Source organism: Triticum urartu, chromosome 3A (assembly GCF_056163025.1).
Source record: "Triticum urartu cultivar PI428250 chromosome 3A, HENAU_Tu73, whole genome shotgun sequence".
Lineage (NCBI taxonomy): Eukaryota > Viridiplantae > Streptophyta > Magnoliopsida > Poales > Poaceae > Triticum > Triticum urartu.
This window is the reverse complement of record NC_141875.1, coordinates 624,551,189-624,573,971: the sequence shown is the minus strand read 5'-3', so window position 1 is coordinate 624,573,971 and position 22,783 is coordinate 624,551,189. Positions and strand designations below refer to the sequence as shown.

The following is a 22,783-nucleotide window of genomic DNA, read 5'->3' as shown; positions in this document are numbered from 1 at the left end:
ATGACTCATTAATTTTTCCCGAGCAGCAAAAATATAGACAACGTGCATAGCTCTGTCCTCGCTCAATACCGTAACCCGCGGCGCGGCGAGCGAGGAGGAGCACGCGTGCAGGTCTCCTCTTCTCATGCTCATACAACTGGTAGAAGAGCTCACCTTATAAAAAGGTGCAACTCTTTTTCAATTTTTGGGGTGGGACTAAACTTTAGTCTCACTCACTCCATTTACATGTGTGCATGAATGGATCAAGAGAATTTCAGAATTTTAATTGGGCTTTGGGCCAAAGGCCTACTATCAAAATTCCAACACGTACTAGTATTCTGTTATCAGTTTCCTCTAAACGAATTGCCATTGTAGTTTCTTCGATACGTTCGTGGATATATGTACTCACAGCCAGGCGATCTCTCTCCGCAGTGTTTTACTACGTTGGCAAGCATGGCGTTGGTGGTTTACCTCTTTGTGGCAAGGAACAAGTATCATGATCCTGAATTGCAGAATCCTGGGCACATGGCGGTCCTTGTGTTCATAGCTATCTGCATGATTCCAATCGGCTATCTGTGTACACCTTCACTAGATGATTAAACCAAGCTAGATTCTACAACAGTTCATCAATTCATGTGCAAGTCAGGAATTTGAATTTAAACTTTTTGAGAGGGCTATTATAGTCCTTAAATTTGAGACCAGATTATCTTTCGTCAGCATATATACATTTGTATGTAAATATTAGATTGCATGTGCCTTCTCAGGTAGCGCATGCAAAACGTTGATGGTGCTTGAAGGAAAGAGGATGGAACTGGTGGTGCTGGCATGGTCCTACGTGACCACAACGGCGCCATAATATTTGCTTCCTGCAGGTTGCTGACTAGTTGCGCGAGCGCTCTTGAGGCGGAGGTCGCCGCATGCATGGAAGGGGTGGCCTTAACACTCAAATGGAGCTCCCTGCCTTTCTCTCTGGAAACGGACAGCTTAGTCGCTGCTAATATGATCAAAGAAACTGAACAAAACAGGTCTCCAGTTGCTGCCATCGTTGGAGAGATCAAGCGGCTCCTTGCACTTGGTCGTCAACATGTGGTAACGCATGTTTGTAGGAGTAAAAATAAAGTTGCTCATGCTTTAGCCCAAATGGGGCGTTCTGAACCACGTACTGCAGTTTGGATACGTCATGGACCTGATGCAATTGGCGCACTGTGCCAACAGGATTGTAATGATCTCCTTTGATTAATACAATCCTCTTTATTCGCAAAAAAAAAAGCGCATGCAGTGGCTGAGGACACGACACAAGTGCGGCCAAACGGGCATTGGATCCGGAGCGTCCAAGTTTCTCTTTCTCAGCATATATTATGTCTGTAAACATTTGCTTGCATGGGCCTTCTCAAGTAGCGCATGCAGTGGCCCAGGACACGACACAAGTGCGGCCCAAGCACATTAGATCTGGAGCCTCGTTATAGAGTGACTAGACCACTTGGCGAGAGCTATATCTCGCTTATAGCATGTCTCGCCTGAAGATTTTTCTTTCCCTGTTGTTTCTGGACCAGCCCATTTTGGTAAAAAAAATATCTTGTTCGTTGTGTGATGTTCATTCATTGGTCCGGCTTTCTTCTTTTTCATTTTTATATTTTCTTTTACTTTCTGTTTTTTCGTTTTTTTGTTTCTTCATGGTCTTCTTTGGGGTTTTCATATTCTTTGCTTTTTCACCAGTTTTCGTCGTTTCTTTCTCTTTTTGAAAATTTCTTCCATTTTAATACGATTTCTGTGAGTCCTTTTTTCTCGATTTTCATATAATTTTTACTTTTTTCTTTCTTTTCTTCTTCTTTTTCTCTGCTTTCTTATTTCTTCGTTTTTCTTTGTTTCTTCCTTATTTTCATTCTTCACTCAGCTTCTTTTTTTATTTTTTGGTTTTATTTGTTTATTTTTTGGTTTTCATTGTTTTTCTACATTTCTCTTTGTTTCTTTGTACGTTTTCAACAGTTACTTATTTATTCAACACATGTCTACTTCTTTTAGTACACAATGTACATTTTTAGTGTACATGTGAAATATTTTGTTGATGCACGTTAAACATATTTTAAATACACAACATAGATTTTCTTAAATACATTTTTAAACACTTTTTCGACTATATGGTCAATATTTTTAAAAATACACAGGGTGATTATATTTTTAATGGAAATAAAACATTTTGTTTGTTTTTTACCTTTTCCTTATACAGCAGGAACATCTTTTATAAACATTAATAATTTTGGAAAAATATAACTAATATTTCTAAAACATATATGTTTTGGGGTCTACTTTTTTGTGTACAGATTGTACATTTCTTATACACAGTAGGAACATTTTTTCCTACTTGTTAAACTTTTTTCAAATACAGTATTAACATTTTTTCATATATATGTTTTGATGTCCACCTTTGTCATAAATACTGTACATTCTTCTTAGACATAAAAGAGAGAAAATCTAATACAAGTTTAACATTATTCAAATACATGATTTAGCATATTTTCCCAGATATGTATTTTGATGCCTATTGTCGTGGGTTCGAATCCCATGTAATGCATGCGTACTTTTCTTTTTCTCTGGTGGTAGCGATGCGAGGAAACAGTGAACTTTAGCGAGGGCAGAGCACACCCAGCGCGATCTAGATCCAGCGGTCAACGAAGCGTTCGGATCTAATCACAAAATCCAAACGTTTGGAAGTTACAAATTTCGTTAATTTTTTCCATGTACTCCTTTGTAAACACATTGTACATCTTTTTATACACGTTTAACATTTTCTAAATACATGATTGAGATTTTTTTTCATATATATATATCTTATGTCTATTTTTTCATACACATTTCTATATTTTTCCAATACATTCGAAACATTTTTCCACAACTAATATTTTTAAAATGCTTGACTAACATTTTCGAACATTTGAATGATTTTTCATGAAATGTTTGATTAACATTTTTTTAATACGTGAACAACTTTTTCATACACATTTTATATTTTTTGTACACATTTTTCATATACATGAAAATCATTTTTCTGTACGCATTTAATATTTTTCAAAATTTTATATGAAGGTTTTTTTTGAATAAACATATTTAGAATATTTTGGAATACATAAAAAGGTAGAAGAAATAAGGCAAAACGAAAAAACTAATGTGAATAGAAGCATTGAAAAACGAGGCAGTGGCCTGCTGCCCATCGGGCTGGCTCAGTCTCGCGCTGGCACAAAAGAGGCTGCTTTACGTATCGCCACGAGTGGGACATAGGCACGCCCGGACAATAAAAGATGACTTCATTGTTTTGTATTATATTCTTAAATATTACATATATACATATATATTATATAGTGTAGTTAGATTTTAAAAAGTATCCACCGCACATTGAAAAATGTTCGTGCAACATCAAAATTGTTTGTGCAATGTTGAACTAATTTTATAAACAATGTTTCTGTGGTTACTGTATTAAAATGTTCTAACAATTTTTTATGTAATTTTTTAAATATATGCATACCATTAATAATTTTAATGACATTTAATATATGTTTGTCTATTTAATAAATATGTTTCATGAAATTTTAAAAATGGTTCCTGCAATTTTACCAAAAAATCATAACATACGAAAAATGTATGTGTTATTTAAAAAATCTAATATTTAATATTGTTTGCACTTTTTGAAAAAATGTTCATTGGACTTTGTATTTAAAAATGGTTCACTATGTATTTATAAAATATTCAATGTGCATTTTACAAATTTTCAACATGTATCTAAAAATGTTCAGTATATTCAATAAAAAGTACACATGTATTTGAAAATATGAAAAGGTGCTAAAATCGGGGAATTACAAGGATGCCAAATCCCTATCCTAGTGGAGTATGGCGAACAAGCTGATGTAGGCCTTCATCGCATTCTCATAAGGCATCTCAAAAGTCTTTAGGGCCCAAGGTGCGGATAACTTGGACATGAGCTCTGCGATTGGGCGTGAGTGGGGCGGATGGAGGGGAAAGCATTTGCCTTGGGAAATGAGTGTGACATTCTGTCGCAACAGGGCCTGAGGTCAGCGGACACATTGCATCTCTGCCTGCTTGTCGTAGGGGGGGGCGCCAAAGGCGGATAGCAATGTCATGATGAGGAACTTGTCCAAAGCTTTCAGGGGGAAGGTGTAAGCCAAGGCAGGGGACATCGATACAATGCAACATTGGCGACGATGACTTGACGAAAATAGATAGACGGTGAGGCATATTGCGAGTGTTCACGAGAAAGAAGTGCTGGCCCAGGGTACCGGCTTGGGCCGCAGCATCACGCGGTGCTTCATGTTCCAAAACAGGTCCATGATGGGCCATAGTGGTAGTTGTCGCTTATGCTAAATCACTAGTTAAGGGGTACACTTTGCAAATATCACTTCTATCTCCTCTAGTGTTGACAAATGGCGCATTGCATGTTCGTTACTTGTCCGATTTGTTAGAGTTTGAATTAAATTTGTTTATTTTTGTTGAATTACAGTTGAAATGTAAACGGACATATGTGGTTAGTTTTGGATGGCCGACTCCTGTATCAATGTCCGCAGAATGATCCCCTTATGTCCACGGACGGATGTCGGAGCCAATTATGTGGGTCAGTGTTGGAGATGCCCTTAGTAGTAAAAACGTACCTTCTTCTGGCTTTCTAATGAATTTCTTAGCTTTGTTTTACTTTGAAGACACCCAGTAGTTCTATGATGGTGCACCGATGCATTGGCTTTTTAGGACTGGATTTTTGCCATCATATCAATTTTTCTAGACCATGTTCTATCTTCTCATTTTTAAACTTATGGAATAAAAATGGTTTTCCTCTAAAACTGAACTTAAAAACTAGTTATGTTGTCTCATTACCAACAAATATTCTCCTCTGCCATTTCTAACCAAAAAAGATGTCTTTAGTAAAAACTTAACTTTTACCTTGCATCCCTCTATGCATTTTATAAATTCATGCCCATCTATTGTTAAAATTAATGGTTGTAGCAACACATGCAATCATGATCTAGCTAGTATTTTGTGACTCTGTCCCACTCCCACCACCAGAGAGGGCCTCCGTGCTTGTCTAGCTTTTCGGAACTCGCCATAAAAGCTACAAAAAATGTTCCAACTAACAACAACTCTTAATCCGTCTCATTCCAAAAATTCATCCCTAAAACTTAATTCATAAAGAAACACGTCGGAGTTGGTGCTATTCGTAGTGAAATCCTGGAACAAAGACGACACAAAATCCTAAGGGTTTATTTTTCTCGCTCTCACCATTCTCTGGAAGTTGTGGGATGCTCGGAACTCCATACTCTCTGAAGCGAGTTGCACTCTCCTTCGACCACCATTAGGAACATTATTGTGGATTTTACTCTTTGGTTTTTCTTTTGTTTCGAAAAAGGCCATCCAAAGGATGACACCATGTCATGGCGGCAATTCCTCACTTCTCGCGCACGTGCTCTCCTGTAACAACTCGCCGGGTGGATATCAGGTGATACATATCTTTTACATGCCCCCATGCTACAGATTCTTTCAATAAAATCTAAAAAAAAAGTTGTAGATGTTCACAAGGCATATGCCTGTAACCCCTAAAAAATCCAGATCAAAATTCAAAATATACATTGAGAAACAGAAAAGACAAATCTATATTTGAATAGTGTCATTTCTAACACTGTTCACATTTTGTCTTCTTTTGACTTTATTCATTCTAGATTTGTCATTTTTGTTTCTCAATAGGTACTTAGAATTTGGATCTGAATTTTTTACGTGTCACAGACGTATGTCTTGTGAACATCCATATTTTTTTCGGAATTTCCTGAAACATCCAGATGTGAATTTTTTTCAAAACTCGTAGCATGGTAACATATCAAGGGTGGTATCACCTATCACGTGATATTTTCCCACAACTCGCCTAGTTGGCCTTTGAGATTGTTGTTAGGTGCAAGGAAGACAGATAGGCAGGCCGCAGGCACGTCGATCACATCCGGGAAGGTCGGGTTTTCAACGACGCTAGCTTGCTTGCTGACTAGTAAGTGTGCACGTGCAACGTACGTTTATTTAAACCAATAAGTGTGCACGTGTAATACGCATCTATTTGAATTAACACATTATACTAAACTTAATACAAGACAATTTATTCATAAATTTGAATTTTTCTTATAAAATACACAATCTCTTATTCCCTACTCATACAAACAATTTGAAATGTCATTTCTCCTTAATCAACATGTCTCCTGTATTAAAAGACCACCAAGTGTTCCCAATGTATAAAACTCAAAATTATTTAGAAAATTCATCATGATTCTCCATATGCACACATTTATGCAAATATAATCACACATGAAAATGTCACTGAGGACAAGCTAAGAAACCGTTTCAGTGCCAACAAACTCCAGTCAAGAATTATTATTACAATTGAGTGTCAACCACAGTAGTGGAAAGAGACCTCTATGGTTTGTTGAAAAGAGAAAGCCATTGTCAGATAGAGAAGTGTAGAGATGTCTTGACTGCATAGAATCAGCTGTGAAACAAGACAAAAAAATGCTAGTTGAACCATCCGATTCTACTATTGCACACAAGTATCGTAATGTCTGGAAGCAAGAAAAGTGACTTACTTTATTATGAAAATAGAACATGTAAACCAAATAAAAATTACAGTGATAAATTGCATAATTATACTTGTTATTCACTGGACAAAAGCATTAATACGACAACTTGAAACAGTTACTTGAGTACTACACATTTTTTTAAGGGCTCAACATTCTAAATTTTTGACAATATAATAAATATCCTCTCAGTTTGTAGTAATAATGATACGAAGATAAATAATTTGGAAATGGTCTTTAACATGCGTAGGCTACCACTTGTAAGAATAACAGTGGAAAAAAGGCCAACAAATGCCGGTTTAGAAAGAAAAACTGCAGACATGCTTCCAATTTTAGCAACTCTAGTGGATAAAACATACCTTATATCTCAAGTCAGGAAATAGTCAAATGAAAAAATGTATTTCTTATAAGTAGTAGAGATGAAGTCATAAGGACCATGATTCAAGATATTCGGAGAAACATGGTTGGTCTCTCTGTATGATGCGAACTCGTCACCTCTACCAAAGTGGTCGTGCGTGGTATGTAATGTAGAGTGCAATAATGAAATAAAATAAATGATACGAGAATTTACCATTACCACAAAATATCCTACATTCGTCATCATCATAATCAACATGCATTTTTTGCTTCTCTTGTATATGGTTCAAGTTTTCTATCAGGAAAACATGTTAACTCAACTGTAGATAAGGACGGCATGAAAATGCTCATGTCAAATTACAATTGCCATGTATCTGTTGGACAAACAAATACACTTATGCAAACTTCAGGTTTTTTAGTAAAACTTATGCGAACTTTATATTTTTCACTAAAACTTATGCAAACTTCTGGGGTTTTTTCACATAATTTCATGACTGCAAGTAAGGTCTTGGTTCAACGAATTTGTCTGTAAGTTCACTATGTAGTCGTGAGTTGGCCATGTAATAACCGATGGTAGTCAGTACTTAAAAAACAGGGATATCTGTTGCAGGTACGTAAAAATCAGTGAAAAAATAAAGAAAGAAAGAAAGAAGGCATTGGTTGCCTGAAACCCAACTGTGTGTGCTCCAGCGCGCCTCTGTTTCTCATTGCCTCATCTCTAGTTCCTGTACTTCTAGATGTGTCACCACCGGCGAGGTAACGATGATAGTAAAAAAACAACACTCGGTGCTTACCTGATTAGTGCGTGTGTGCGGCGCGTTCGCGTGAAGGCGAGCGTCTCCGTCGTTCAGGCCTGCGAGCGGCCGCGGTGACCGTGTCCTCTCACCAGCTGGGCGGCGTTGTCGACGCAGGTGAATCAGTCGTCCAGCTTTGAGGCGGCGCCCTTCATGCACCGAGGCGCCCCCTACTCAATTTTTTTGGCCTGCTTATACTGATCCAGGATACTCAGCGTTGCCCTCACTTGAAGGGCGTCGATGGTGGGTGGTTGTCAGCGTGGGTATTTGTGGACGGAGCTGAAGTCGGCGCGGATGTCGGTGGTTCCCGGAGAGCATGCCAGGACGTGGACGAAGTCGTTGCAGTCAGTAGAAAAGTGACCCGGCCTCCAGGCAGAAGACGAAAGCGGCGACAGCACGTGTGTGTGTTCTGAGGAAGCCGTAGCTCCTCCTCGCGTGTCTCCCACTGTGGCTCGCGTGGGTGGTGGGCTGGTGACGGCAGGCGACTCGCGATCGCGATTCCCGAGACGATAGGATGCGCTCGCGATTAGTTTCCTAATAATTAGATGCGTTCATGATTAGTTATCTAATAGGATGCGTTCGTGATTAGTTTCCTAATAATTAGATGCGTCCATGATTAATTTCTTAATAGGATGCGTGCGTGATTATTTTTCTAATAATAGGATGCGCCCGTGATTAGTTTTCTAATAATAAGATGCATTTATGATTAGTTTTCTAATAATTAGATACGTCTGTGATTAGTTTATTAATATGAGTTTCCGTGATTATAGTTTCCTAATTGACCAGACGTGGACTTTCATATTTTCCTTCGCGGTGGAGTACGGTCAGTCAATGTAAATTGCTAAGTGCACACAAAAAACAAATGAGATAAGGCTAGCCGTTAGATTGAGTTTAGTGGGACTAATCATGCAATAATAATGTATCCGTGTACATTTTGTAAGATGCATTTAGAGAAAATAATGTTTGCTCTTTTATAAATATAAATATAGAAGTATAGATACTGGTGGTTGGGGCCTTGGGGGTCGGGTACGGTGCAGCCATGCTCAAGCTGCCCGTGCGTGCGTACCACAGAGCCGCTGCCATTTGACGGTTTCGCCTAGACCAGGCCAGCGCGCGCTTGGGCTAAATCAATTCGTTGACACCGTGTGGCCGGACACTGTACACGCTCGTCCTCGTCAAATCGCGTGGCACTGGTTTTCTCTCCCCATGTCTGGACGAGACTTGCCTGCTCCTCGTCGTGTGTCCATTCATGTTCTCGTCTACGTGACTTGATTTAATTGGAATAAAATAAAGCCATCGTTTTAAAATCAGGGAGGGAAGATGATTACATTAAAAAAAAACAGCCGTAGGATGAAGTGGGAGCACGGATGGAAGCATAGGGAGGGAGCAGGCAAGCCGGATCCCCATGCCTCGCCCTCGCGACGCGTCAAAAGCAATGAAATTACTCTCTCTGTTTTTAAATATATATCTTTTTAGAGTTTTTTTTTGCGAGAAAACCTTCGGTCTATTCATCAACTGTCAAGATAGTACAAAGAACACTAGAAAAAAAAAATTACATCCAGGTCCGTAGACCACCTAGCGACGACTACAATCACTAAAGCGAGCCGAAGGCGTGCCGCCGTCATCGCCCCTTCCTCATCTGAGCCAGGCAAACATTGTTGTAGTAGACAGTCAGGAAATCATCGTGCTAAGGCCCCATAGGACCAGCGCACCAGAACAACAACCGCCGCTGATGAAGAGAAGCATAGACCGGAAGGATCCAATCTGCAGACACATAGACGTAGACGAACGAAGACCAGATCCAGTCGAGTCCACCGAAGACAAACGCCGACCGGATCCCACGAGATCCGTCGGAGACAAACCTCCACACGCCTTCCGGCGATGCTTGAAACATCACTGGGACGGGGGCTAGGCGGGAAGGACTTTATTCCATCTTCAAAAAGTCGCCGCCGCTTCATCTTCTTAAACATGACACAAACCCTAATAAAACTCAGAAAAACATCTAAAACGAAGCCCCCCCGCCGGCAAGGGCCGAGATCCACCATACCTCCATGATCCAAAAACCGTAGAAGATGAGGCGGACCGGCGGCGCCGGCGGAAGGCAAGAAAACCCTAGATGGGAGTTCGCACGTGGGCAGGAGCGAAGGGTTACGACCTGTCTCTGGATTCGCTTGATTTTCGACGTTTGACGGTTATTTTTTTAGAGTTTTCAATGTGGACTATATATAAAATGAGTAAATCTACATTCTAAACTATGTCTATGTATATATCCGTATGTAGTTCATATTAATTAAACCTAAAAAGACTTATGCTTAGGAACGGAGGGAGTAATTGAGACTTAAAGTGACGCCCTGACATACAGGCTCCAAGTATACGTACGTACTGTACCCTCTGCAGGTTAGCCATAATAAAGCAAAGGATCTAGATGGCTAACCAACACCTAATAATCGGTCGCAGTACTCCATGCCACCAGCAGTCTACGGGATGAGGGGGCACGTGGGGCCCGTCCCAACCGTACGATGCGCCAGACCTGTTCCCGTCATGATGGCGCTGTCTCCCTCTCTCTCGGATCGCTCGCTCGCACCGCAGTTTTGGAACCCGCGACTCGATCCGGTTCCAACCTCGCAGGGAGGGAATGGGACGGAGTTCCCCGTTCTACCCTCCACCGATGTGCCATCCTTGTCTTGTGCTCGGCAAAATCCAATCATCTTTTCTTTTTTACAATCTGGTTCTTTATAGTACGCTCTCCCTTCACAGATATAACATGTTTTGAATATTTTAATATAAACTACATGGCACATGCGAACTGAAATGAGTGAATACGCACACTAAAACATTTCTATGTACATCAAATTCAGGAAAAATATATTAACATCTTATATTTGTAAGCGGAAAGAGTAGTACTGCATAACATTGATTTACAATTGATTCTGGAAACCACTTTTTATTTATTAATACAATGGTTCTCAAATCTCAATAGAACCACGACGATCAACAAATTTGTGCTCTGTTTTTTTTATATAACAAACTCATGCTAATATATAACACTCTTACAAAACATGGCAATTCCATGAGCTCCTGAATTAGCATCTCTACTATTTTTATAACTCTCAAGGCTCTCTTTCATGCCACAACTTCTTTATTGAAGTCAACAATAGTGGATTTGTACCTGGACATGTGACAAGGCAAGAGCAAACATTCGACATACATGCAACTAGTCTTGACAATTTTTGATATCTTGAGGCACCATGAGGAATTTTTGCAAAGCCTGAAGCTTAGCTTACTCAACGGAAGAATAGATAAGCAAACACATCACAAGGCAACCAAATAACCCCTCCACACGAGTCTCTTGCCACCTACACCCACGAAGTTGAGGAGAAATGGGGGTCAAAACTTGGGTCAGGATTTATATTTACCCAACAAATGGGAGGGGGAGGGGGGGGGGGGTCACATTTGATGTGTACATCATGAACGCTCTCCATCATGCCCCAGTCTTCTTTCTTCAAGTCAATAATAGTTGACCTATGCATATGAGGAGAGAGCAAATGCTCAATATACACAATCAATCAATTACAAGAATAACATGCATCGGATATTTTGGGGCACTATGAGCGAAAGTCCTCTTCTGCTCATGACCACATATGCACATGTTGTAAATAGTAAATTAGAAACAAATGGTAAAACAATTTTAGAAAGAAACTTTTCCGAGCCATCAGACCACATCACACCAGAACCCGCTAAACCCTGGGTTCATTCCCGCCGTCAACGCCGTGCTGCCTGCTCGCTCGCTCCTGGCTCAGTCTCGTTCATCGCCGCCACTATCAGCGACGGCGTCCCCTCTCACCCTCGAGGCCGCGTGGAATTGACCGAAGACGCCGAAATTTTCAGCCGGCAAAGAATAGCAAACCCGCTAAATTTTTCTTAAAGCAAAAGATACATGGCAGTGCCCTAGCCACGTCGGGCCCAACATCAATGTCAACCAAAAAAAATACAAAAATCAAGCCGGCGGGGGGCGGATTCGTAACTTCCGCTGGCCAGGCAAGGCCTGCCGGCAGCGCAGGACCCAAACGGCGCCTCGCGCAACGTGCCCACCTGTCAGATTCCAGAACAGGGCAACGAGCAGCCGCCTTCTTTTTCTTTTCTTTTGCCGAAAAGCCCCTCGAAGAATTCCCCCGTTCGCACGCACGGTGGAGAAACCGCAACGCGCTTGCCCAGAGCTGTGCCCGTGCCGCCGCTATGAATGTTCCGCCGCACCTCCAGCTGCCCGCATTTTACTAGTCCTCCTCCAACCCCTCCCCCTCCCCATCCTCCCAGCGGCTGCGGCGAAGGCGACAAGGAGCCGCCGAGGCGACCGTTGCCCCGTTGTCGCCTCCAGCTACTCCCACCCACCTGCCCGCCCGCACGCCACGCAGCCGCCGCCCGCCGGCCACCGGATTCGCCGCTCCCCCCTTTCCCTTTCAGGTGGGTGGATCCGTCGTCGGTTCCTCTCTTTGGTGCCCCCCTCGTCTCCTCCGGGTTCGCTCCTTGCCTCATTTGCGTCTGGCCGCGATCTGAGTTGCGCAGGACGCTGGTTCTGAGGAAAAAGAGTTGATCTTTGGCAGGGGCTGGATTCAGCCGGGCGTCGGCGGCTGTTCTTGGCGCCGTCGCGCCGCGGCTCGGAGTTCGCCAGAGGGGAACGCCGCGTTCTTTGCCGGATTTGACCCGGGGAATTCGCTGCCTTTTAAAAGTCCCAGCACCGGCCTGGATTAGATTTGGTCAGAGGCGACTCTGACGCGAGGGGAATTCTTGCCGTTTCTTGATCTCAGCCGGGTCAGGGGACTCCGACTGGCTACCCGAACGTGAGGAAGGCGAGGAGGTCCTCTACTCTACTCTAGTCCTCCCTGCCACAACCAATTCGCGTTGCTTCAGCCCAGTCTGATCGAAGTCCAAGGGAGTCCAGTTCTTGGAACTGCCGTCGTAGCAAAGAGGGCGGACAGTTGGAGTTGCAGTTGTGCCGTCTCACCACATTTGGATCAAAAAGCTTCGGGGGCCTTCTGAGGGAGGAGGAGAAGGATGGGGGTCATGTCGCGGCGGGTGCTGCCGGCGTGCAGCAGCCTCTGCTACTTCTGCCCCTCGCTGCGGGCGAGGTCACGGCAGCCCGTCAAGCGCTACAAGAAGATCATCTCGGAGATCTACCAGCTGCCCGCGGTATGGCCAATCCCTGCCTGCTAGCATTCCAATTTTCTAGTCATGGTAGTGTGGTTCTGCATGATGGGTGTGTTGCATTCAAATGTGTGGGAGTTTGCTAATTGAACTTTGCAATGCTGCCTCAGGATGGAGAACCGAATGACAGAAGGATCGGGAAACTCTGCGATTACGTCTCGAGAAATCCAACCCGCATACCAAAGGTAACACATTCGGCATCCTCCCTGCTTTTCTTACTATATCGTGTGGCCTCTAATAATTGTCACTGGATCACTACACATTGAAATGATGCTTAGCTAGTTGCCTGTTAAGGATTTTATAGCTATGTTTTGAAGATGGAACTGAATGAATGGCAGACTTCGTAAAAGCGGAATTAATTTTACTCTTATTTTCCTGAACAGATCACAGAGTATCTTGAGCAGAGATGCTATAAAGAACTGAGACATGATAATTTCACCCTGGCCAAAGTTGTTCCATGCATATATAGGAAACTTCTGCGTTCATGCAAGGAGCATACGTAAGTGCAAATATTGTTTATTCATTGACGCATTTGTGACTAATCTTGGCTAACAGACCGGTTTCTTATTCAGACCATTGCTGGCCACAAGCACATTGTGTATTGTTCGCACTCTTCTAGATCAGAAATCAAGTGATGATTTGCAGATCCTGGGCTGTCTATTGCTTGTTGACTTTCTCGATGGACAGGTTATTAACGTAACACATACCAACTTAGATTTAATTTATTTTCTAGGTACTTGCCATCTGCTTATTTTTAAATTGAATGTTTATATAGGTTGACAGCACGCATATGTTCAGTTTAGAAGGCATGATACCAAAACTATGCAAAATTGCTCAAGAACTAAGGGAAGATGACAAAGGGATCCGCCTTCGATCTGCTGCACTCCAAGCTCTTGCTTCAATGGTAAGACAATCTATTGCTTAATTGTTCTGATGAGAAAGGCAAGACTGTCGTTTGTTTGCCAGTCAAGGCTTATATTTTACAATTGTGTTAAACCAGGAATAATCATGTCGAACAAATGAACTAATTACCATTTGCATCTACTCCCTCCGTCCGGAAATACCTGTCATCAAAATGGATAAAAGGGGATGTATCTAGACGTATTTTAGTTCTAGATACATCTCTTTTTATCCATTTTGATGACAAGTATTTTCGGACGGAGGGAGTATTATACAATTTCACATGCTTCATAAATATGAACTTTTGTACCTCAACTATATGTTTTCAAGGTTTTCAACAGATAACGAGACATTATTATATAGGCTCTATATCCATCTTTCACTTTCGGTGGAACAAATACAATTTTTGTGCATCGTGCTGATATCGTGCAATGCTATGTTCTGTCATAGTAGTACTGTACTTTGTAACAAAATGTAAAGATAAAATAATAATTCATGCTTATGTTTCTGCATTACCGGTCCTTCCCAGCAAGTACGGTCATAGGAGTAGGAGTGATTAAACTGGGAAAATTTATTTTATATCACAGTCTGACTGTTCGACCACTTGTAACCTTTACTTTCTCTGCATTACTGATTCTTCCCAGGAAGTAATATCATAGGAGTAGAAGTGATTAAGTGTAGAAAATATATTTTCTATTGCATTTTGACTGTTTGACCACCTGTAATCAGGTCGAATACATGGGTGACCACTCGCATATCTCAATGGAACTTGATGAAGTAAGTCCTTATTGCCTTTTATTTTATGCACGCTGGATACTTTCTTTGTTATTTTTATTTCCTGTATGGATTTCTTATGTAGTAGAATTGTAGAAATAGGATCATCGATTAGTGGAAAGAGATATAATTATAATCAAAGTTCAGCGAATTCCGAAATAGCATGTCTACCATACTTAATACAGTAAGAGTACACTAATTTTAATTCGAAGTGAACCAGAAACAACCATTCATGAAGCAAAATGTTAGCATAGATGTTTCAGCTCAAATAGCATCTCAGAGTGGCTATCTAATTAATTTCCAATTCATTCTTGAACCCAGGTTGTCTCAGTGATAATAAGCTGTTATGAGGCTAATCAAACTCTCTCAATAAAAGAGGTCGTCAGATTTCAAGATGATGATGATTTGACAATGTTGGCAGTATCTGGGCAAAATAATGCCAAAGTGGCAGCTGATACAATGTGAGATCTTCTGCTCATTAACATTTTTAGATAGTAATGCACATTTTTTTATCTCTTTAATAATTTTATGTGTTAGCAGGGCTGCATCTGAGAATCCAGCACACTGGGCAAGGGTTTGCTTGCGTAACATGGCCAATATTGCAAAGGAGGCAACAACAGTGCGGCGTATTCTTGATCCTCTGTTTCGCCTTTTCGATAGCCACAATTACTGGTCTCCTGAAAGTGGGGTTTCCCTTTCTGTTCTACAAGAAATGCAAACACTGATGGACAAATCAGGTGCAGCAATTTTCTCCCATGTAATTTCTTTGCTTGTTTTTCCCTTTCAGTGTTGCTTTTCAGTTGGAAGCATTGAGAGAGATTGAATACTCCGTTGAATCTTGTTTTTATAATTGCAGGGCAAAATGGCCATTTGCTGCTATCTTTTACTATAAAGCACATTGATCATAAAAGTGTTGCCAAGATGCCCGCCAAGCAAATAAGCATTGTAAAAGTTGCTTCTCATCTTGCGAAGCAGGCAAAGTCGCATGCATCGGTAACAATAGCGAGTGCAATCAGCGATTTAGTAAAACACTTGCGAAAATGTATGTACCGTGCTGTTGAAGCATCAAATGCTCAAGCTGATATTGACAAGTGGAACAGTGAACTTTATGTGGCCTTGGAGGAGTGTCTGGTGCAATTGACAGAGAAGGTTGTTGTAATCTTTCGGCACTTCATTACATAACTATTTTCCTGCTTTAGCGTATAAATCTGTAAGAAAAGTTTTTTGTTGTGCTGATTAGGTTGGGGATGTTGGTCCTATTCTTGACATGGTCAGTGTAATGCTCGAGAATCTCTCGTACACTGCCAACATCGCCAGGACAACAGTGTCATCTGTTTACCGCACAGCACAAATAGCAGCTTATGTGTACAAGTCATCATACAACCAGAAAGTATGTTTTTGATATTTCCACTACTGTAGAGAAATGATTTAGAAGTAGGACATCAATATTAATTGGCATTTCCTTGTACATGACTCAGGCATTTCCAGAAGCTTTGTATCACCAGCTTCTCCTAGCAATGATGCACCCAGACAATAAGACAAGGATTGGCTCACACCGTGTTTTATCCACCATTGTCGCGCCTTCGTTGTTATGCCCATGGTCAGCCATAGGTTTTCCTGTCCCAATGAAGGTCAATGGGTCGCAGAGTGTGCTTTTGTTGGCATTGTCAGCTTTCTCTTCTGAGACCATAATGGATGAACTGCAGTCTAGAAGTAGGATCAAGGAATCCTTGCAGGAAAACGAGAAACCAGAAGCTGTGGTAAGTGCTGAGAATGGATATGCACATACAGAACCAAATACAAGGCAGTCTTCAGGGAACACATATTTCAACGATCGTCTTTCCACTTTTAAAGATGTATGAAGTCCAGCTAGTATTATTAGTATTTTACTATTTTTTACCTTGGGAGTTTTTGACCATACAACTGATACATCTTATTTTCCTTACATCTGTGAGCAGAACTCAAAGTTAATGAAGTTGAACAATGGCCAACTTGTTCTTCTTCTTTCATCTATTTGGAGTCAAGCATCCCTCGAAGATAACTCACCTTCAAATTTTGAGGCAATGGGCCATACTTACAATGTTGCTTTATTGTGTTCGAAAGCAAAAGTAAGTCGAGCTTCGTACAATATATTCTTGCTACCCACTATTGAAGAAGACCATATCTCAAATAGAGGAATTTGTTCCTACCCCCTTGTGGACTATTACCACATTCTAGAGCTGTTGTCAGTTAGCGCTTTGAGATCCTCATTTTAAACCTCGGTAATACCAATTGTACAGTGCTCCCATGTCTAAAACAGGGTCAATGTGGTCTATATTAGTTCATTTGTAATGCATAACAACTAACATGCATTCCAATGGATTAGTAGGTAAATATGGATTGGTCCATCACAGAGAGCATCCAATGGATTAGTAGGCAAATATGGGTTGGTCCATCACAGAGAGCATCCAATGGATTAGTAGGTAAATATGGATTGGTCCATCACAGAGAGCACAGTGCTGCATAGTGTAGAGACATAAAATATGTGAATCTTCAAGATAGATAGTAAGGTTATAGCCTGTCCGAGGCTACTTATGATGACCTTGAAATGATTTCAGATTTATAAGGCTATTGCTTTGTTCTGAAACCGCTGGAATGATCACATCACACAGTTGGAATCCATTGAGTCACTTTAACCAGTATTTTGCACACCATTTGAATTTGTTCTGAAGGCACTGGAATGATCGCGGCACACAGTTGGAATCCATCGAGTCATTTCAACCAGTATTTTGCACACTTTGAATTTATCTACAAGATATAACTTTTGTATATTTTATTGATGTTGGAAGCATGAAACTTACTTTAAATTCTTAGAATATTGAACCAGAGATACCATCATGTTATGTACTGTTTAATTGACCAGTTAAGTTTTATGACAGACCTCCAGTCATGTGGCACTAGTTCGATGTTTCCAGTTGGCCTTTTCTCTCAGGAGGTTGTCTCTTAACCAAGATAGTAAGTTGCTGCAACATTGCCTCTCAAACCAAACAGTTGTTCCCTTTTTATTTTTCTATTAAAAAACAAAAGATAATGTCCAACATATTCGTATGCAACATATTTATAACAGTATAGCAGTTGAATTCATGGCTTGATCTCATATTTTTCTTTTTCCACTGTAAATGAAGATGTTGTGCAACCATCTCGGAGAAGGTGTTTGTATACAATGGCATCAGCAATGCTTATTTTTTCAGCAAAAGTTGCTGATATTCCTCAGATAACCCATCTTGTCAAAGCCGCAGTGCCAGAGGAAATGGTTTGTTGATATCCACCATGTGAATATTTCATTTGGATGGTCTACCCGCAATCACACATAGGTCTGTAATTAGTATGAGCTATAATGTGCTTTGTTAATTTTGCAGGTTGATCCTCATCTTTGCCTGATTGATGACTGCAGACTCACTGTTACTTCTGCACAATCTTCGAACAGTGAAATGCTTTACGGTTCTGAGGAAGATGAAAGTGATGCACAAGTTTTTCTTTCAGCTGTAAATAAGGATGATACACAGTTAAAAGACAATGTGATATCCCACTTCAAGAGAAAATTTGAAAATTCACCAGAGGTGTGTAGATTTAGATTTACTTGACCGCTCTATTTCTGTGATTTAGCTAGCTGTTCAGAATCAAGAACATAACTGATAATCTTACAAATTGCAGAAGTTTGATGGGATAGAAGAACAGCTTCTTCAAGAGTTCTCCCTAGATGATTCATTTCCTCTTGGTGCTCCACTATTCATGGAGACGCCACACTCTTGTTCAATGTACGCTGAAAAGGACGATCACTGTTTTGATGAGGTCTGTACTGATCGTTTACAAATACTTGATTCTGAGTTATTATGATTTGGTAGTGCTGTTATTTCCTAACTTTTTGGCTACATGTCTTCTGACTTCAGGATGTTATTCCTTGTGAGATGGATGATGACGATGACATCGTCTTTGAACATAGTGGATCGCAGTCTGACAGGAAAACATCAGGATCTATGGCTTCATCCGATGTTCTAAACGTGAATCAACTGATGGAATCCGTATGTATCAATCTCTAAAACAATGGCACCTGAAAACCCCTCTGTTCTCTTATAAACGTGCAGCCTCCTCATCTGTTTGTACTTGAACTACTTGCTGCCAGGTCCATGAGACAGCAAGGCAAGTTGCTAACATTCCAGTCTCCACCAATCCTGTGTCCTATGACCAAATGAAGAGCCAATGTGAATCCCTAGTAATGGAAAAGCAGCAGAAGATGTCTGTTCTCATGAGCTTCAAGCACTCGAGAACCGATTCGCGTAGCTCAATCGGGGAAAACGGACCGGAAACAAATGAGGCACGTGTCCTCCTGTCAGACGTTCTTAACCTTAAGCTAAATCCAGGCATCTTGTCAGTTTCTTAAACTTGATATTTCTGAAATCATGACTGACGTCTCATTGCATTTTGCAGTCATCTGCTCAATCTGAACCTGAGTCACATTTGACAAGAAAGGACTACATGCGGCGCAACGATTCGACATCCAGCGATGACCGCTCCTTCAGGTTGCCACCTGCAAGCCCGTACGACAAGTTCTTGAAGGCAGCTGGACGGTAGATCCGTGCAATGGTGTGGAACCTGACAAACTGGTTTCCAAATCTGTATACAGAACTGTTTGCAAATTAACATGTCTTTTAAGTTGATTCTTTCTGCTGTTTTTTTGTTCTCTTTCTGGGTTTTCTATTCTTTGAGTGTACAAATTTTCGACAAGGTGTACAAATTTCTGTTACCGTTGTAGGGTCCCAGAATAAATGGAAAGTGTAGTGTCTGAGTGTATGTACTTTTTGCGGGCCAGAAAAGAAAATGACCACATTGTTGTCATATATTTTTGATGTTTTTAATCTGTGCTTCTTGTCTGATTTTTATATTTATCATTGGTACCTGATTAATCTGCATCACTATGATTAGTCACCATCTGACTAGAAATACTATCCACGAGAGGAGGGGGGTAGCAGTTGGAAAAGAAAAAGCTTGCAAAATGAAACTGCCATATGCCTTAGATATTGAGTCCAGTAATTGAGGAAGTATAAGAACAACTCAAGCAGATTCGACAGAAGCACCCGTACCGCTCCCATAATTACCGCCATATGGAGGCTAGGGTGTAAAAACCACTCTAGCAGATTCTCCAACCTTGGCTCAGTCGTGTGCAGGCAGCTCCATGTTTACCTCTAGCATATGATTGGTTTGCTATCAATATTTGATTACATGATAAAGTATGAAAGTTTTTGTATTTTGTGTTTTGCGGGACTAACAAGCGAGCGGAACCACCACCACATCATCATCAGAGTAATTTTCAATTGGGAAATGATATAACCTATGATTGTTCTAACACTCAAATTACAAAGGGACACGTCTGTACCCGACCGACCGGCCGAGTGTTGGGCCAATCGCGTGCGGGACGTGCGGTTCCCTTTTGATTGAGGGCTCTTTATTGTGCCACGTCACACGGCCCCACCCACGTGTAGTTCGCTCCTTATCCCCCCTCCACCGTTCTTCTTCCTCCCCTAGCTACTTCTCTCTCTCTCCATCACGAGATGTCATGGGCGCTCGCCCAATCTCCTCTTTGCCATGACCGGCAATCCGATGGCAACCGCTCGTTGTTGCTGCAACCACGTCCTCGTCGCCTGCGATGGGCGTTTGCGTGCTACAAGCCTACAACCATGGCGAGGCAGTGTTGCGTCCGGCGTCGTGCACTGCTACAACCCATGTCGCGGTACTACAACCGGCGACTGGTAGTGCTGGAACGGGTTATGGGGCGTGCTGCAACTATGAGGTAAAAATGCTACATCGCGGAGACCACGTGCCGGGAACCGGCCTCCGGAGCTACATCCAGCGATATAAATTGCTATATCCGGCAACGACTTTTGCTGGAACCAGACGAGCGTCGACACAGTGGAGCTGCAACCATGGTGAAGTGGTGGTGTTTCGGCCGACGTAGCGAGACGTGCTGCGGAGGACGTGACACGAGATGCAGATTGGTGGGCTTTGATCAGGGCGTTTGCGACATGCTGCATGCTCCGGCCATCTTGGCGCTCCGGTGCCCAGATCTGGTCGTGCAACCTCGCCATTCTCGGGTTTGTGGATGAGCTCCAGGCAAAAGCCTTACCCGACCTCGGTTTGTGCCGGTAACGGTGGCACTTCGGTGCCATTTTCCTCGTTGGAGGCGTGGTCGTGGAGCCTCTTTCCACCCCATGGCGGATGGGCTCTCCGGGAGAAATCCGTAGCTCTGATCTCTTGGAGCGGGCAATGATGGCGGCTACGTCGCATCCTCCTTGGAGGCGTTGCCTTGGAGAGCCAGCTACAGATGTTTGCGCCGCTCTTGTCGTTGAGGTTGGTGGATGTCGGGGCGGCGGCCCCAGATGTTTGATGTTTGTGCGTCGAGGCGGCGACCTCGGGAACCATGGGTGGAAGCGGCTCCATGAGGAGGGGTAACATCTCAACATGGCTTGGGTGGCAATTCTGTGTCACTAGTGTGGCGGGGTTGTCGGCTCGGCTGACGCGTCCTAGAGGGGGTGGTCTGACTTTACGTCGGGGCAGCGGCCTCGGATGAGTTGGTGCAGCGGTCGTGGTCTGCGGGTGGTTGCCCTGTTCAGCTTGGGCTGTGGGTAACTAAGTCGTGCGGTGTTGCAGCTCAAGGGCGAGCGATGGTATGTCGGGACGGCGGTCCCGGAAGGTGGTATGTTGGTGGACTATGCAGGGCACAACAGAGCAGCGGAGGTCGAGACGGCGGCCTCGAGAATTCGACAACATCAATTGCGTTCACCTCGTGTCGCTTGGGCGTCAAGGTTGCTCTCAATATTGTCGGCGGCGTCTCAAGCGTCGCGTTTGGTGGATTGCAGGCACCTTCACCTTGTGGGAGCGTCCCAGGTCTGCTCCTCTCATAGCAGTCATGGCTTCTTCTCTCCGGCAATAGTGGGTTCATCTGTGTGTATGCTGTTAGTGTGCTCCAATGATGGTTGTGGCACCGTTGGCAAGTGTGGTGTGGCGATTCGAGTTGGCTTGGCCATGTGGCGAGTGGGGCTTGGCCCTGTTTGTATCGGTTTTCGTCCGGTTTTCCGTAATTAACCGGGCAACCTTATTCTTAATTAATGAAACGGGAAAAGCTTTTGCCTCGTGTTTCGAAAAAAATAATCCAATTGCTATGGCCGGCATTCTTTTTTGCTGGAACTAGTCAAGCGTCTGTGCGAGTAGAGCTGCATCCATGGCAAAAAAAAATGTTACAACTGGTAATTGTTTTTGCTGGAACCAACACGAGCGCCGAACGGCCACATGTGACATGACGCCACCAGAGTTGCTACCATGGGGCCATCTCCACCGGAGCTACGACCATCTGCACGGAGCTGCAACCATGGGTGCACATTGTTGCATGCCGTGGAGCCGACGAGAAAAACAACGGCGACGGCGTCCTCGCCCACGGCGGGCTCCTCTGGTGGTTCGACTCCTCGCCTGCGACCCTTTCGACGAGAAGCCGGTGCTTCGCCAGATCAAGTTCCCGCGTGTGCTTCACCCGCTGAACTTCGCGCCGTCCACGATCAACGGCGACTCACACCGCTGCTTGAAGGTGAGCGAGGGCCGCCTGCGGTACGTGCAGATCCATGGCTCCGACGAAGTGGTGGTCAGCATGTGGACGCTGTCCTCCAACGATCCGTCGGAGGCGAAATGGGAGCCGACGCACGAGGTGCCCTTGGTGAAGATCTGGCGCCACAAGAGCTACAAAGAGACTCCTCTGCGGCCCGGGGTGGTGCCCACTGCCCACGGTGGCGCTCGTCGACCTGATGAAGGCGCACGAGGTCTACTTCTTCCTGGACGCGCACATCTTCTCCGTCGACCTGCGGAACGGGAGCATGGTGCAGTGGGACAAGTTCGAAGGTTTGGGGATGCCGGACCTCTCCTCCCGCCTGGTCCATGCTTGGCAGTTTCCGCCGGAGCTCGCCTAGTATCGCCCCTTGCCTGGTACCATCTCGTGCGCGCTCTGTTGTCTTAAGTGTTTGCACATTTGCGTGTAAACATATAATGATAAATTGTTTCAAGGCATAGCTTCATTCATGAGAGTTCCATTCCGTGCAAACATGTGCAACATGCTGGTACCAGCATTTTGGCAAGCAACAAAGT

At 43.0% G+C, this 22,783-nt stretch overlaps 1 protein-coding gene across 5 annotated transcripts; it reads left to right on the top strand.

The window, feature by feature from the left end:
* The first annotated feature begins 11,923 nt into the window (after positions 1-11,923).
* LOC125545516 (ARM repeat superfamily protein) lies at positions 11,924-19,512 on the top strand. 5 transcript variants are annotated; one of them, XM_048709477.2, is made up of 20 exons: positions 11,925-12,202; positions 12,343-12,928; positions 13,054-13,128; positions 13,327-13,442; positions 13,516-13,630; positions 13,719-13,847; positions 14,573-14,620; positions 14,939-15,078; positions 15,158-15,354; positions 15,474-15,766; positions 15,858-16,007; positions 16,096-16,473; positions 16,576-16,725; positions 17,536-17,611; positions 17,782-17,909; positions 18,016-18,216; positions 18,311-18,448; positions 18,547-18,678; positions 18,780-18,971; positions 19,085-19,512. In XM_048709477.2, exons 2-20 carry the CDS (start codon positions 12,794-12,796, stop codon positions 19,226-19,228), a joined length of 2,937 nt encoding a protein of 978 aa, XP_048565434.1. In that variant the 5' UTR covers positions 11,925-12,202; positions 12,343-12,793; the 3' UTR covers positions 19,229-19,512. The 5 variants fall into 5 exon arrangements, with proteins under 5 accessions (XP_048565435.1, XP_048565434.1, XP_048565432.1 ...); XM_048709475.2 differs by having other exon boundaries at positions 12,305-12,928; XM_048709476.2 differs by having other exon boundaries at positions 11,925-12,256.
* The last annotated feature ends 3,271 nt before the right edge of the window (positions 19,513-22,783 follow it).